General features: G+C 42.8%; 1 protein-coding gene across 2 annotated transcripts in view; it reads left to right on the top strand.

Annotated features, from left to right (window-relative positions):
• The window catches only part of Plxnc1 (plexin C1), a 146,371-nt gene that overhangs the window by 27,258 nt on the left and 101,199 nt on the right, over positions 1-17,914 (top strand). For both annotated transcript variants that reach the window (XM_027392654.2, XM_035450691.1), the window contains exons 3-4: positions 6,456-6,590; positions 10,616-10,716. In XM_027392654.2, the coding sequence (XP_027248455.1) occupies positions 6,456-6,590; positions 10,616-10,716 (236 nt within the window). The remainder of the gene's footprint in view (positions 1-6,455; positions 6,591-10,615; positions 10,717-17,914) is intronic.

The following is a 17,914-nucleotide window of genomic DNA, read 5'->3' as shown; positions in this document are numbered from 1 at the left end:
TAAGTAGACTGGACACAAGAGCTATTAACCTCCATCTTATATTTTATCTGTATTATTTCTGACTACTAATGCCCACTACATAGCATTAGAAATTGCTTTGTGTGTATAGGGAAGTCTTCTCAGCATTTCTCAAAAAAAAAAAAAAAAGTTTTCTTTAAAGAACAAACAAGACAATTGGCTTATTTACTCTTCTACAGACCAGCTTCAGGGAAGGAGAAATAAAAGTTTGGCTGAAAACAAGTTTGTCAACATGACTCTTCTATCTCATGACAATCATAAAGGAACAAAGAAATAGTGTTTTGCTTAGTCCCCCCCCCCCTTTCTCTTCATCTTCTTTACCATGTGGCATGGAACTGTCCTGTGACTGTGTGGTGTGGAAATCTCTGCTTGTTTAATTTTAGAAGCATAGCTGGGAGGTTTTTTTTTTTTTTTTTTTCATGCAACAAAAATTTCAGGGCTAGTTAATAGCCTACCATGAGGCTTCAGGAAGATGTCAGATGACATGAACCGAAATTCTTCATCAGGAAACATTTGTTTTCTACACAGGCCTTGGCTGGAAGAGTGTGACGAGCTCTACAAAATCTCGAATGCTAATAGAGTTGCATTTCATTTAATAAATATTTTGATGAAACCTTTTCTATACTAGGCACTGTTCTGTTTAGTTGGGTACAAAGGTGATTCAAAAGAGCTGTGTGTGCTAATCCCAGCACTCAGGAGGCAGAAACAGGGGGGTCTCTGTGATTTGGACGTCAGCCTGGTCTACATGGTAAGTTCCAGGACAGGCAGGTTTCATAGTGAGACCCTATCTCAAAACAAGTACAAAGGCAAGCCAAAGAGAGAAGCCTGCTGTGTGTGTGTGTGTATGGCGGAGGAGCAAAGGCGGAAAACAAGTAAATTAATTATCCAATGATAAAATTGTGTCAGAGAGTAATTAAGGGCTGAGAAGAACACAAGAGGGATGGAAAAAGACAGTGGGCATGGTGGAGAGGCAGGCAATCCAGGAGAGCTCCTCAGAGGAAGTGAGGCTGGATGAAGAGGAGAACGTAAGAACATACAAGGAGGAGGCATGGAGTGACTTCAGATTAGATCTATATTAAGGTCGTTTGCTGGAAGCAATAAATAAAACTCCACATCATGCCCTAGCAGTCAGTTCTGTGAATTGGATGAGGTTTCTCTTATGCAAAATTCCACCCATTTTGGGTTGCTGTGACTCATGGCTCCTTCCTGCACTGCTCCTCTGATCCTGTTCTTTTTCCAAAGCTGCCCAGCTAAACTGGGCCAAGGAGGAATGTCTGCCCTGCTCTTATCTTCATGGCTTTTTTCTCTGTGTGGATACCCTCATGCACTCTGCTACTGAAAGTCCCCGACATTGTCCCCTGTGCTCCTGCTCTGGGTGGGCTGGGAGAGGTCAAGAGAAACCAGAGCTAATCACTGAGAGATGCAACTGAGGACCACACAAGCAGATGTCCCAGGCTCTTCTTTGTGTAGTGTATTTGGGACCTTAGGAAGAAAAATGAAAATTTCCATTGTGTCTCTCCAGTATGTTTGCATAGTCTGGCCAAAAAAAAAAAAACAGTTTGAAGCACTCACCTTCAAAAATTTTTACGTTTTAAGTCCATTTATTATTTTTGAGACAGAATCTCATTTTGTAGTCCTGGCCGGCCTGAGCTTCCTAATGTAGATGACTCTAGCCTCAAACTTCAATCGAAGAGATCTTCCCACCTCTGTCTTCCTAGTACTGGAATTAATAGTGTGTGCCACCATGCCTAACCTTGTGCCTTTATTTCTAAAGATAATACATGGACATTGTTTAAAACCATTAACAACCGAAGCAGTACAGAGTGCAAATCATCCATTCCTAACTTCCCATTCCAGGCTCCCAGTGCAACCAATGGAAGAAGTTTCACGGGTCGCTTTCTAATGAGAGCTTACATATCTCTTCAAGCAAAATGGGAATAGCCTTTCCTCTCCCCATTTTTGTCGAACATGTAGCATACTAAAGATACATATGTATATAGAAAATATATTACACGAATATATTTACTATAACATGTTAAAATATTATATGAACAATAAAAGCACTTTTCTAGTTATTTTGATGGCTGAAGAGTACCCCATTTTTTACACTACTGTTTACTTAATCCAATTTGGTTTTACACTATTGTTTACATAACTCTATTGTTTACATGATTCCTTATTGATATTCATGTAGTTTTATTTTACTTACAACAGGGTGCTACAATAAATATATGTCAACACACACACTTCAGGGTACAAGAATACATGCTTCACAATTTTCATGACTAATGCTAGATTGTCTTCCAGATGGGTCTTAATTCCACCATCCTGGACACATGGCTGTTCACACCACGTTGAGCAGGCCATGCCAAGGAACTTGTTTAGGAAATTGTTGGTAAGCCCTGGCAAAGCCTACCTGCTAACATTGTTTGTCTTTTAGAAAGAAAGGCTTCCCTGCCCTAATTGGGAATGTTGAAGGAAGATGGTGCCTCTTCTTCAAGGTGTCAAGTAAACAGATTGGTGTCACACCCCTCCTATGTACACCAGCTGTGCATCAGGAATAGAATGGCTAAGGACCCTGTAAAAGTGGCTGTGTAGTTCCTGACTCACAGCACACAGATGAGTGATGGTGTCTTTTCTAAATTATTTTATGTCGCTTATTTTAAAGCAAATTCCAGACACTATGACATTTACCCCGATGTATTTCATTATGCCTCTCTGAGAAATTATTATCATGTTCCCAACTGTGACTATAATGTCATTATCACAGTTAACAAAATTATCTGTAATTCCTTAGGATTATCTACTGAATATAGTTGAAATTTCACAATTGATTAAAAATACGCTTAAAATTATTTGGTTCAAATTGGTGTCTGGAACACATTTGGTTACCTCTTACCTAAAGCACTCCCTACACACACACACACACACACACACACACACACACACACACACACACACACACACACACACTTTATTTTCTCCCACTGGCTTACTGAAAAGCCAAGTTCTGTGTCCTACAGTGTCTCCTATTATAGATTTGCCTGTTTGCTTTGGTGTCATTTAGCTTGTTCTATGACTTCTTCCTCAGCTATGTGGACATTAGCATGGAAGATTTGATTTGGTTCAGGTTGAGGTTTAGTGTTGGGAATGCGGCATTGAGAGCTTTTCTGAGGGAGGGATGCATTTAATGGGATGACTTCCTGAAGCAGGACCAAAGCAGCCATCTTTCTTGAGGCTTACTTTGGCATCTCTCTGTCCATCTTTTTGTTGTTGTTTATCGAGCTTCTTTTAAACCACCCTTTCCAGAACCATGACAGCTGTTTAAATTCTGAGCTCAGCCACAGTGTAGCTTATGAGTTAGTTATGAGTTAGGCAAGTCCTGGCAAGCTTACCACTTGTGGGCTCGGTGCCTGCCCACCCTCTTGGTTCCATCCACTTAACTCTTTTCTGTAGGGCAGCCTTGTTCAGGAGAACTTTCTGCTCCATGAAAGTGTTTCACACCTGCACCTGCCAGTATGGCAGCACTAGCTATGGGTAACTACTGCGTATTTGAAATATGGCTAGAATGAGTGAGAAATTGAACTTGCAATTGATTTTTTTGTTTGTTTTTTGAGACGGGATTTCTCTGTGTAGCTTTGTAGACCAGACTGGCCTCAACCTCACACACAAAATCTGCCTGCCTCTGCTCCCTGAGTGCTGGAATTAAAGGTGTGTGCCACCACAGCCCTATACGGTTAGTGGCTACCATCTTTCAAAGCACAACTCTAGAGTCACTTTCAAATGAGCCACAGTTCTTTCTCATGTCTCTGAGACCTAACTGTTGCTATTTTAAAAGGGGATTTTTAAAGTCATATTTAATATATTTGGTTAATGAGATTGACTTTTCCAGAGCTGCTACTGCATTGGCTGAGTGGTCCAGTGATTAGTCACACCAAATCCCCTGGGGACTCAGAAGCAGTACGAGGAGTTGGTGGTGGGGGAAGCTGCTCCTTGTAACCAGCTGATAAAGAGTTGATGGTGAGACGGCAAATGCCAAGGGTTTGCTGGGATAGGCATGTTACTGTTCAGTGGATACATGAGTGTAGCTTTGCCCCAAAAGAATCTTAGGTGCTATTTTCTTTTCTTTTCAAGACACATATGCTATATAACTAATGTCCCCATTGTGGAAATGTGAGCATTGGGCCTATGAGATGGCTCAGGAGATAAGAGAGCTTGTTCCTAAGCTTGGCAGCCTGAATTCAATACCCGGTACCCACGTTAATGGAAGGGAAGAACCATCTCCTACAAGTTTTCCTTTGAACTCCATACTCACATACCCACACCCTCACCCTGTCCCCCAACACGAAGAAAAATCATTAAAACCTTTAATAAAAGTGTGAATTTAGGTGATATATCTAAATGTCTTCTAGCTGAAAGAAAGTTGCTGACAGCACTTCTTAAAGTACTGAACTGGGTGTTTAAACACCTGTGACGGTGATTAGAACATGGTCTCTACCCAAAGGGAACTTGCAGTCTAGCCATAGGCTATTATGCATTGGGTACTGATTAAATGTTAAGTATCTCATGATTCTTATTTGGCTCTTAGCATAACCTACAAAGTAAGGCATTATTGGTCCCAGTTTATAGACAAGGAAAATGGTAGTCTTGAAGGTTAAATAACATATTAGTTTGATGTGGCACAGCCACTTAATGGTAAAGCCAGGTCTAACCCAGGTCCCCATCCCAAGTCTCCAAGGTGATGGTGGTAGCTCATCTGACCTTCAGCACACGTGGGCCCTACCTCATTGCTTTGTCACCCTTCTGTTCCAAGTCGTCAATGGCTTCTTCTTCTCCCTGTAGAGTGAAAGGTGGGATCTATGCAGGCTAAAGAATCTGTGTCCTCCCCTTTGTGGTGCTACATCACTGCCCATTGTCCCTACCTTGCTCTGCTCATACCACACTGGCCTCCTACTTTCGGGACTCTGCACTTACTGGGCCTCTTTAAACAGAACACAGAAAAACCCCAACAAACATGCTTGGAGCTGGAGAGATGGCTCAGCAGTAAGAGTACTGGCTGCTCTGCAAGAGGACCAGTGTTCAATACCCAGCACCGACATGGTGGCTCACAACTATCTGTAACTGTAGTTCCAAGGGATCCAGTGCCCACTTCTGGCTTCTGTAAGCTCAAGGCATATATATATATATATATATATATATATATATATATATATATATGGTGCCCAGACATCCATGTAGACAAAAGGCCCACACACATAAAATGAATAAATTAAGACAAAAGACATGTTTCATCCAGAACCTGAATCAGTGTTGTAGGTTTCTGAATTGGTGTCACTCTCCTTAGGAAAAAAACCTACCATCAGCCTGCATTCTCCTTCTCCACTTTAACTTATTTCACTCACCACATTCAATTGTATTTTATGATTATTAGTTCAAGTTTATGGATGAGGCTAGCATCCACCCCCAGTCCCCCATGCAATGTACCCCCCATGTAATGTATGTTTCATGAGGGACGATTTCTGTCCCTGATCTACTCTGCCCCATAGGCCATTGTATTCACAGCTATTTTCCTAAACCCCAAACAGTATATAGGTGATCAGTCAATGTTTGTTGACTGAAGATGAGTGACACTCAGGTGTCTAATTGCCAAACTACAGAATACTGATTCACACCTGGTTTTATTTTATATGTAAACACATACATGCTTGTCTATCCCAGTGAACTTGTCAGGGTTACTTTAAAATGCATGACTATGTAGAACCACAGAGGAGCCACAGATTAACCCATGCAAATATATGTTAAGGAGACAGTGCCTTGGTTTCAAGGTCACTCTTGGCATGATACTAGGGATGCTGTTACCTGTCATTTGTGGTGGAGCCAGGTCTGGTCAGAAATTATCGGAACAAGCTTCCTTCCGCATGTGAGAATATGGCCCCAGAACGGAAGTGCTGTTGTCAGTGAGTTTTTGGTGACTTTGTCTCCTGCCCAAGCAAATACACTGTACTTGGTATTGTCAGCCTTGTTGAAGATGGAGTCATGAAAGGATATTCTCTGACCTAGTTATACTTTTATAGTTCGTGTATACACATATGTGAAGCAGGAAATATTACCTATTTAGACAATTTTATTTTTGGTTTTTCAAGACTTGCTTTCTCTAACTGCCTTGGCTGTCCTGTAACTCTCTCTTTGTAGACCAAGCTAGCCTTGAAACCACAGAGATGCACTGCCTCTGCCTTCCCAGTGCTGGGACTAAAGGTGTGCACCGCCACTGCCCAGCTAGATAATTTTATGATTGGCTGTTTTTTCAGAGTGGGATATTCTTGTAGATGGTGCATGAATAGGAAAGAATGTGACTTTAGGGTTAAACTACGGCTCTTATTATCCTGATATTCGGAATATTTAATAGACATTATATTTATTTTTTTCAAAAACAAAAGGTTGTTCTTGGTGAGAATTTGACTTCAAATTGTCCAGAGGTCATCTATGAAATCAAAGAAGAAACGCCTGTGTTCTACAAGCTTGTTCCTCACCCTGTGAAGGATATCTACATTTACCTAACAGCTGGGAAAGAGGTAGGCAAAGATGCTAGCCATTGCTTCTGACATATGAACAGGACTTATTTCATGAATGTCACCATTTAGTGGCAAAGCTTTTACTTTGAGCCACCAGGTTGAAACACCCCTGCAGGCTTTGAGGAGGCCTACAGTGGATCATGGGCATGGAATTAAAATCCGCACTGACTGTCATCAGTAACTAAGCAAGAAACATTACCCATTTAGACAATTTTATTATTGGCTATATTTCCAATGCCAGATTTTTCAGAGGTGGGGAGTGTGCTTGCAAATGGGCGCATAATCAGCAAAGTAACTGAATTTACACATTTATTGTGTGGGCACTGAATGGTTAGATGCATTTATGAGTATGCCCAATGGGACTGGCTTTGGAACTTGGGGTTAATATCAGGCCACGGTCTCATACACATTCATGAGCCAGGAAATCTATGTCATTCACCCTCTACTCTCTCTCTCTCTCTCTCTCTCTCTCTCTCTCTCTTCTCTCAATTTATCCAGATGTTTTAGTTTTTCTCATTTCTGCTTACTGAAATAAGAACATTACCTTTCACCATCTTCTCCACCTTTAAGAAAAGGAAACAATTTTTAAAATTGAGTTCTTACAATATGTGAGTCACCATTCTTGTATGGTCTCTCTGTATATGCACTGAGTGGTGTATGCACATACACATGTAAAGAATATTAATGTAATGTGTTAATGAAATTATTACTCAAGTTATATATGAAAAGTTTAAGACTTGGAAAACTTAAGTAGTTCCAGAAGATATATACATGTGCATGTATGAGTGTATGTTTGTGCATGTGTATGTGTATATATATATATATATATATATATATATATATGTGTGTGTGTGTGTGTGTGTGTGTGTGTATGTATATGGTTGTATATACGTATATAAAAGGTATGTATATACATACATGGTGTGTATATACACATATAATGCATATATGCACTTATAATGTGTGTATACATACATATATAATGTATATATAATGATATATCTGTATAGACATATATAATATGTACATACATATATATCTATGTGTGTATGTATCTTTGAGAGGGCTAGAACTCAAACTCTGCTCCAATTCTGGAGCCCATGCAAAATGACATCAAATTCCACACTTGTGAAAGGTAGAATGTCCTGGTGTGGTAGTTTTGACCTGTAACCCTTGGAACACACTAACTTTGAAGAAGGTAAATGAGGCTTAGATAGTTTTGTAAAGGATGTCCCAGGTGCCCGGACCCTCCCCCCATTTCTCAGTTTTTCTCTTCCAGCCATTCTCAGGAGGAGAGCAATGTCTGTCCTACCTGTGCTTTTTGAGTCACAGGGTAGGGGCAACAGTATCAAGTATTCTTAGAAAGGCCGTGTTGTTCTTTGCAGTTTGATATCCAGTGATCACATTTCAATGGTCACATCTGAACCTCCTACAGCCTTCTTCACCTTCCACAGCCTTCTGTGCAGGCTTGCTTTGACATTCAAACACTGTTATGGCTCTTCCCTGGGATCCCATATTTGAAAGACTTTTGTCTATTCAACAAACTGTGTTTATTAAGTAACCATTCCCAGGCTTTATTTATCAAGGACATCTCAAAGCTGCCAGCCAGAGTACTGCCTGTGCTGCCATGCAGAGCTGATAAAATTCCAAGCCCCCAAAGCAAAGATACTGGAAGTCTGGCTTAATCTGTGAATGTTTTTCCATTTTTTCCTTTTAAAATATAGCTCATAAATTTCCATCAATACCCATAAAAGACATGTACAGAACTCTAAAACCCAGTGCTGTAGGCTGAAGACCACTGTGAATGGACTAGTAGTTCACAAATGCTCACTTCCTACAAAATAAAGACATCCAATCCCTAGTCACTTCAGCCTGAAGACTTTAGGGGGCAGTTTTCAAAGGGGTGTCAAAATTTATTGTCTCTGTGTTCTTCACTTTAGCATTATTGTAAGAGGTTCTATTGCTTAGCCAGCCATGGTAGAACACCCTTGGACTCATAGTACTTAGGAGGCAGAGGCAGGAGGATGACAAATTAAAGCTTGGGCTAGATAGTGAGACCCTGTCTCCAAAAAACTAAAACAAAACCCCTGCTAGTTGACTATGGCTGTGCAAGTATGATCACCAAAGAGACCAAATGCAAAGAATTTCCTTCCTAGCCCCTAGAAAGATATTATTAATTTTAAAAGCCATTGAAAATCTATAAAATGCTATCATCATGTGCCCATTAAACAACCCCTATGCATATATATATATAGTAAGTTAGTTCCATAGTGTGTTATTTAGAAAGTTAGTATAGTATATATACTATATATATATAGTAAGTTAGTTCCATAGTGTGTTATTTAGAAAGTCTAACGTAATTATTGTAGTATCTTACCTTTTATACAGATTCATGTTTGTGCCTGACTATACTAAGTGGTCATTCTTGAAGAGTGTTCTAGATTGAAGGTTCTCAGTGAGAGGGGTTCTATGACCCATTGTTATTCATGTCTCTACAACATCATGGTGCTGGACACAATCAAAGGCTCCCATAGCCTTGCTAAGGAAAGTTACTTCCTCTTTCAGCCTAGGGGTGCATGTTAGCTGGACCATGGCAGCGTTTTCTCCCATAATAGCAGTAGCTAGTACTTAGGACACAAATTATTTAGCATGCTTCAGACTATGCTTGTAATAACCCTGCAAAGTCGTTTGTGCTAGTGCCATTTTTACAGACGACGAAACAAGGTTAGAGAGATTATGTGACACTTAATAAAATCCCTCAGAATTAAAAAAGATGTTTTGTGAGCTACAAGGAAATAAATATCCACCTTCTGGTTAATTCTGGCTCAGACTTGCGGTCTGCCGGCTGCGTCTGTCAGCAGCACAGAGGGCTGTGAAACAAGAGAGCACAGTGGTCCTGCATGAAGTCAACCTAGAACTGAAGGCTCCTCCTTGGAATATGGTCCGTTTTCACCACTAACTCCTTCTAGAACTCTCCATTTCTCTATTTACACTTCCCAGCATGCACAGCTTCCAGGGATAATGAGTTCCACCAGTTTGCTCACTACCTGCTGTGCAATTGTGCCTTCAGAAAATGTGCCAAGCAACACTTGGTCACTCCGTGTTTTCCTCCACTTGCTGTCTGGATCTGCCCTGAAGTGTTGACGGATGAATAGGCAAGGCACTGCTAGGACAGGGAATGATTTTAATCCCTGTCTCCATCTCCTTCTGCTTGTTTCATTTTTTTTTTTCTTTTCTGTAGTGCTGGGAATTGAACCCAAAAATATGCTGATCATTCTGGGGCAGAGCCACTGCTATTACCCAATACTCGTTTCCATAGTGCCACTGACTGTCCCTGTAAGAAAATCAGGTGACCTGCCTCCATGATCCCTATGGAAATAATTATCCACAGATCATAAACTTGGCTATGGTAGGGCCCACCTGAGAAGGTTCTTAAGAGCACAGTCTCCAAGACCACACCCCAGACTCAGAAAGAGTCTCAGCCACAGGGGAGTCTGGGGATAGAGTTGTCTCTTATCTTCTAGGGATTAGTTCTACAAAGCCCTCAGGATAGCAAAATCTGTGGATGCTCACATCCCTCAAAAAATTGCATGTAGCCTATACACATCCTCCCATATACATTAAATTATCTTTAGATTAGCTCTGATGCCTGCCTATGATACAATACAGTGACAATGCTATATAAATCATTCTACTGTACTGTTCAGGGAATGAGAGAATGAATAGGCACAGACGCAATGTTTTTTTTCAGATGTTTTTGGTCTTCTCTTGGTTGAATTTGTGGGCTCAGGAGCCACTGGGGTGAATAGGGGTGGCCTTCTGGACTGTGCAAAGCTTCCCAGATGGTTTTTACACACTGCATCATGTCTAAGAACGTGAGACCTGCCATTGGATGCCACTGTGGAGACATTCCGGGCTCAAGTTGATGAATACACTCCTTTTGGCCTTTCATCAGATAAGGTGTTGTAGGTGCCTCCCAGTGTTGCTTGTGCTTCTGTCTGAACTGATGTCCTCTTTATTTCCAGGTGAGGAGAATTCGTGTTGCAAACTGCAGTAAACGTAAATCCTGTTCAGAGTGCTTAACAGCGGCAGACCCCCACTGTGGCTGGTGCCTCCCGCTACAAAGGTATTTCCTGAATTCTTTCTCACCAACTCACATTTTCCAGAAAGTGTCATGCAGCTGAACACTTGTTGCCCTACTTTAATGATCCATTCCCATGCTGTGGGGGAGCAGAGCTCTCTAGGACTGAAATACAGTGTAACCGTTATTCATTCTTAAAGATGGTCCTTGCCATGTTAGTGACATCAAGTCATTTGACCCAGGCCACTCAGGGCCACCCAGTATGGGGGGAAGAGGGGGCAGGAATGTGACATGAGAAGGGAGAGGCTAGTGTAGGTGGATTTGCTTTTTACTTCTGACTAAGTTCATCAAGACTTCAGAGTGAGCCAAAAGGTTCTCCCTTAGAGAAGATAAAAGAATAGGAATGTTTGAAAAATTTCAAATGAATCCTCATCATGCCATGTATTCTGCTGGCTCTGTGGAAGCGTTATTATTGATGGCATTGTCTCCTTGCATGCCATATAGCCGTGGGCCTGATGTACAATTTCAGTCTCTAGGCAGAATCTGCCCAGCCTAGTCTTGAATTACGATGTACAAGACCCATCTAGACTCAGGGGCGACTTGTAGCAGCTTCCTCTCCATGGCAGTTCTTAGCATCGCTGGGACCAGCCTGGTTGGATTCACTGTTGCCATGGTAACCCAGTACTCCAGCTCTTGCTATAGAAGCAAGGAGGAAAGAGCCTTCTCTGCTGCTGCAGCTCAGGCAGGAATGGGAGGGGGGGAACAAGCCACAGAACAGTGGCTGTCAGATTGGTGCTTTCAGTTTTGAAAGGTGGACACAGATTAAAAACAAAACAAAACAAAACAGTAGCACAGGTAGAGAGGCTGAGGGCAGAGCAAAGGGGCAGTTGGGGGAAGAGTGTCGATGGAGAAGTGAATTAGAAAGCTAATGGGGGGGGAGCAGGAGGCATAGATGGAGAGGGGTGGTTGTGATGTTAGGGAGAGGCTCAGGAAACAAACTAAAAATATGGAGATGGAATGAATTAAGAGTTCGAGGAGGACGTCAAAATCCGAGCTGCTGTAAGATGAGCGACTGCCCTCTTCTGCCGCACCTCCTCACTGGGTTCTTTCCCTCAGAGTCCCTGGCAGACAAAAGAAACAGGGCCAAGAAAATTCTCATGAATAATTGTAACTGGGTAGGAGCCTTTTCTTCTCGACACAAGTGCGAGAGTAGACTTTAAGAAATTAACTGATCACGGCCAGCATTGTATGGTTGCTGTAGTTTTTTTTTTTTTTTTTTTCAGATCCATTCCATTTATACAGCTTCTCTGTGTGTATCTGTGAAGAGCTCTAGGCAGCAGGAGCCTATTCATGGGTGGTTGGGGACAGTGGTGGTGATTAAAAGCTTCGTGTAGGTAGTGCCTACTTGTTCAACAAGCTTGGGTCATGAGCTGAAGGGAGATGCCCAAGCGGGTAATAGAATTTTGGAGTTGGCTGTATTCTGATGGTACTTATAGAAGCCTTACGGTCAGAGCAGGGGGGGAGTGCTGACTGAAGAGAGAGGTGTTCAAGAGCTGAGCACTCAAGTGCTGGAGCACTGAAGGGCTGCTGGAACACTGAAGGGCTGATGGAACACTGAAGGGCTGCTGGAACACTGAAGGGCTGATGAAACACTGAAGGGCTGGGGGAGCGCTCAAATGCTGGAGCACTCAAGGGCTGGAGCATTGAAGGGTTATGATATTTATGGTCAGGGAGAAACAGACTTGGAATGAAAACAATGATGTATCAGAAAGGGGAGAGGAAGCATTTAAGGGAGGATTCTGTTGCCAGACAAGGAAAAGGAAGAGAGAGCAGTGTACTGTGCCTGCTCCTGCCAAGGAGGTAAAAGGGAGAACCCAGCCACCAGACTTAGCACATCATGATCGGTGACTGTGACAGAGGCCTGTGCTTGGAGGGGTGCTAGAGCGGCAAAAGGTCAATGAGCACTGAGCAAGATGACCCCTCGGGGTGTTACTAAGAATGTCAGAAGAGAGATGGGGCATATTCTGGAGCAGAAAGTAGAGTCTCGAGAATTTAGGGTTCTAAAGAAATGTTTTTCATTGCATTTTAATTGGAGTGGGGTGATGCATGTTTCATAGCACATTGTGGAGGCCAGAGGACAGCTCGTGGGAGTTGGTTCTCTTCTTCTACCATGTGGGTCTCAGGGACCAAACTCAGGTTGTCAAGTCTGGCAGATAAAGGCACCTGCCAAGCCAACTCACCAGTTCAAGTTTAGGTTTTTGTTTTTGTTTTTTTTTTTTTGAAGATGCATAAAATACTGGTGTCTGGGCTGGAGAGATGATGGCTCAGTCAGCCTGAAAAGTGCTTTCCACAAAAGCTGTAGAGTCTGAGTTTGGATCTCTGGCACCTACATAAAAAGTCAGCCATGATAGTGTGTGCCCGTGATCCTAATGCTGGCAAAGCAGAGACAGGAGTATTCCTGCAGTTTAGCTAAATTGGTGAGCTCTAAGTTCAGTGAAAGGACATACACACACACACACACACACACACACACACACACACACACACACCCCACACCAATGCTTTTCTCTGTGGTTGAGAAAATTCCAATAGAAAGGAAGAGAGCAAGGGATGTGGGTGGCATGCTGTCTTTCAACAGATGACAGGAAATGTGACTTAATACATCAGCAGGGAAGGTGGCCTCAGACCTGGCTGGAAAGGAAGCTCCAGATCTGGACCCCAGGGCTGGTGGGTGTAGAAGGATGCTCAGGGTCAGTTCATATTGCTCTGTACATCCTCTGTGACTAAAGCAAGGCATTGGGATCGACCTGTGGAGAGGGAGCCCTGGAGGTTTGGAAAGGAGGAGAGTAGGAAGCATGCAGGAGCTAAGGCAAAGGTCAAAGAAAATAGTCTTGTTGTCTGGCAATATTTAGGGTCTACCTGAGGCTGATGGTCTTGCCTTTGAAATCTAGCCTAGCTCTGGAGCTGTCATTGTAGGGCATGGGAAAATTCAATTTAGCCAGAGTTTGGGGACAAGTATGCAAATAGTGGGGACTATGGGACTACTGGTGTCTGATGCCACTATAGATACTGATGCATGTAATGAGGGAGGGACTCCTGTGTATGAAGGAGGGAAAGAGGGTCACACTGTGGGTAAGAGACATGAGAGGGTAGTAAGACCCATACACTGGGCCTTTCCACTGGAGAACTGGATTGTGTGCAGTTTAAAGTTGAGGTGGCAGAGGTGTGGAGTTACTGGACATGATAAGGTCTACAGAATTGTTATGTCATGGGGGTGAGGATGGAGAACAAGATCACTGAGCAAAGAACAGTCAGGGACCTGTGGTAGTCATGAGACTATTAGATGAATGTCAATCTCAGCTATCAACAACAAGGATGAGCCTGATGCTGAAGACTGAGGGATGAAGTAGTCAAGAAATAGAGGTTAAGTGGTACCGTGGTGGAGAGTGGACCCTGTAGGTGGTTCTGTAAGGAAGGGTCAAGGATGGCATCTGTGATAACATGAGCCTCAACTCTGAGAGGTGATTAGAAAGAGAATCATGCCAAAGAAGCAGTTAGGCCCAGATGGACCACCTATGGTAGGTAGAAGGAAGTGGCCAGCCCTTTAGAAGGGCATGGGAAAGCTGTGTCCCCAGGGGAGAACAGTAAGCCAGGTGAAAGGGGCTGTTGGAGAACTGGGTGAGGACCTCAGGCCATCCTAAACAGCTAGTCATAAGGTCTCTTTCCTATGTTCCCTGCTTCTTCTCTTGCTCCCTTACACTTGCCAAGCACTCCCCAATAGGAGTGACCCTTTAAAAATCAGCACTAGGTGATATCCCCCAGATTAATTGCCTTGAGTGGCGATCCATCCTCCAACTCAGCCAGATACCCACCACTGCAGATAAGGCATCTTGTGATTTGCAGCTCTGACCTCTCCCATGCTACCCTCTCCTTGGTCACCTTAGTCTAACTGACTGTCTTTGTGATTCAAGAATATTCCAGAAGTGTTCCTGCCCAGGGCCTTCCCCTGAACTTTGGATTTCTCTATTGTTGCACACTCTTCCCCACACCAGCTCTTTCTTTGCTGTCTAGTCCTAGAACATATATTTATTTCTACCTGACGACCCAGTGTCAGATAACCACCCCCTACTTATTACTCTTGTTTTCTTTGTGGTTCATCATTGTAACTTTACTCCTCAACGTCTCCCTTTATGCTATCATATACAGTGTGCTCCAAAAACATTAAATGAGTGAGATAAGTTGGGTGATTGGCAGGCTGTACCAGTGGCTTTATGTATTAGCAAACATTCTGGGGTCATGGTTGATGGCCTTTCATAGCCACATCAGTTCACTTGGCTTCCAGCTGGCTTGGTGCTGGCCTAAGATGAAACGAAACTAAGCCTCAGATGTGTGACTCATGTTAAGCTCTCAGTACCATTCAAAATTAGGAATTCTAAAGGGGGTGTTTTTGTATGATGGTGGAACATCCCATTGTGTTTATTTTAAATGTCACAGATTTATTTAGAAAAAATAATGTCTTTTCTGTGTTGAGAAGGTTGAACTTTCTCATATACATGTCTAGAAAGTGGATTTGAACAGGGAGGGGAGCAAGAAAATGATCCTAATTTCCCTTTGATTTGATGTTAAGAATAGGCACCCAGGATAAGCAGATGAAAAACAATTAAGTAAACAATGAGGTCTAGAAAGTCTAGTATTTTACTATGGGAACCTCAGATTCAACCTGTGCTGCATTTGTGTATGTGGGTAGAAAGGGAATTTGTTTTCAGGCTGAGTATCTTGGGGTTGGAAGCAGTTTCTCAGCTTCTCCCATATTTTAAAGCATAGCACATGTGTTCAGTTTTGGATTTCCACAAAACTGGCAATCCTGAACCAACCACCCGATGGGGTTCCAAAAGTTCATTTGCAAGTTTGTTTGGCTCAAAGAGTGCATTTCCCCATAGAAACAATGTCACAAATTGAGGATGGATTCCCAAGCCAGCCCACAAAATTCAATTTCTCCAATTTCAACAAATATTTGTCAAAAACCTACCAAGAGCCCAGTGTGGGAAGATAGCTAGTTGCTGTTGAGGAAAACCAGACACCATTCTTGGCTTTAAGGGATTTACATGAAAGGAAGGAGGGCAAACTTGTCAGTGGCCAGTGTTTGTTTATTCAGTCATACATCTGACCATCACCATTTATGGAATACCCACATGTTATAAACCTGGGATGCTGTTTATAGACTAATGGTAGATTGTTTTGAGTTTGCTGTTTCAGTAATACCACCTACTGAGCAACTGTCCAGTTCTTAGTGCCTTAAAGAACAGGTATTTATTTACAGTTATTTTTCTCATTCATGGATCCACCTGTCAACTCTGGGGAGGAGCAAGAGGTTTTGCTCATGCTATTGGTGAAACGCAGGTCTGCTTCACATATCTCCCATTGTGTACCTACTCTTGGTAAAGTTAGACAGCAGATGCATAAGACACCAAGGTAAGTTACGTTATATACTCAAAGCCTCTGCTCACAGCATGTTTACTGATGTTCTCTTGCTAAAGAAATCTCCACAGCCAAGCCCAACATCGGTAGGGTAGGGAAATAGACTATTTTATTCTATCTTGTCAGATGTTATAAAATGGCATGACAAAGGGCAATATGGATGAGTAATTTTGGTACAGGAGGGCTTGGGGATTTAGGTACATAAATCTAATCTCAAGACGTATAGGAGATGAATGAAATAGAGTGATATGGCTAGGCATAGAAGACATATAGGATTTCATAGAGACACATGAAGAACATCTAACTCAAAATGTCAGGGAAACGAACTCAAAGGTTAGGGGAGAACTTCGTGAGGGAGAGAGAACTCAGCCAAACCTAAAGCATAGGCAGATGCCAGCAGGGGAAATTGGCTGAGGGTACAGGCTGGCAAAGAGTACAATGAGTCCCTGGCTTGAAAGTGAGTGCAGATGAGTCATGGCATGGCAGAAGAGTGGTGGGCGATGAGGAGACATGGTCAATGGGGCAGATGAAGGAAGGGATCATAGGTTGTGTTAAAGAATTTGGGTTTTGGTAGAAGGATCTTCAGGAGTCACCTCCCAGCTTACATCAGGCCAGTGAGCAGCTGAGTGAAGTTTGTAGCAAGCTGGACTTGAGACATTGCTGGGAGCTGGCAGATCGGTCAGCAGGCAGTTGTAAAAACAGGCTGGGTTAGCATGATACTGGGAAGAAGTGGGTAGGTTTCAGAGTTTGGGAGCTATTTGGAAGTGAGCACTGACAGGACTTGGTGATTAATTGAGTTCTGCCCAGAGCAAGGCACACTAAAAATAGGGCCATAAAATGAAAAATGAAAGATCAAGGTGGCCACTGTTTTTCAGGAAGATGTATTCTTTCTCCCTTGACCCAACACCTGGCAAATGAAAGAACTGACACCCAAACAAGCTAGATTCTTCCTGTGGCCCAGTTCAAGGGGTAGGTACAAGATTGAAGGTCAAAGGAGGATGCCTGGGTCAGACGGGGAAGGACTTCTGAGAGTTGCGCAAGGCAGGTGAGTTCTCTTTTACCAGCAATACAGGGGATCATCTGTTGAGGTTACAGGGGAGTGGGTGCAGACAGCTGGCTTCAGGGATCAGATAGAGGTGTCCTTTACTGAGCAGGATGTAGGAGGGGCAGTCTGCTTGGGTAAGCAATACTGACTGCCGTACTACTATACTGAATGGCACAGGAGAGGAGGGGTAAATAAAGCTCCCAAGGCTGGCTTGCGTGGAATGGGATCTGGTCGTCCATGTGGAGAACCTGCATGTTTCATCTTTATGTCAAAGCAGGGTTGATGGTAATACCCATCTTGTGGAGGGTGCTGAGAGGGTTCAACCAGGTAATGTCCATGAAATTGAAGGCAGAGTCTGGCTCCTAGGAAGTGCTAGGGTACTGTAGGCTATAGTGGAAATTAAGGAGGGACCAGGGTTGCCCTCAGCTTTAAAGGGAAGGTAGTCTGAAATTGGACCTGGATTTTCACAAAGGGAAGATCGGGTGGGAGAGATTTCATGAAGGAAAAAAAAAAAGCTCAGCCTAAGGCCTGTTTAGGAGTGGCATGTTGGATTTTTGTCTCTAGGACCCTGGCTAGGAAGGAAAGGAAGGAAGGGATAAGGGTGTTGGGTGGGATCAGGAAGCGAAAGCTCTGAGTTTAGATTTAATTAGTATGTGCTGGGAGCTCATTAAAGGGCTTTAAGCAGAGGACTGTGTCTTTAAAAGATTTATGTCTTGCAAA

The sequence above is a fragment of the Cricetulus griseus genome (assembly GCF_003668045.3).
Source record: "Cricetulus griseus strain 17A/GY chromosome 1 unlocalized genomic scaffold, alternate assembly CriGri-PICRH-1.0 chr1_0, whole genome shotgun sequence".
Taxonomy (NCBI): Eukaryota; Metazoa; Chordata; class Mammalia; order Rodentia; family Cricetidae; genus Cricetulus; species Cricetulus griseus.
Note: the sequence above shows the minus strand (reverse complement) of the source record. Positions and strands in the feature narration are given on the sequence as shown.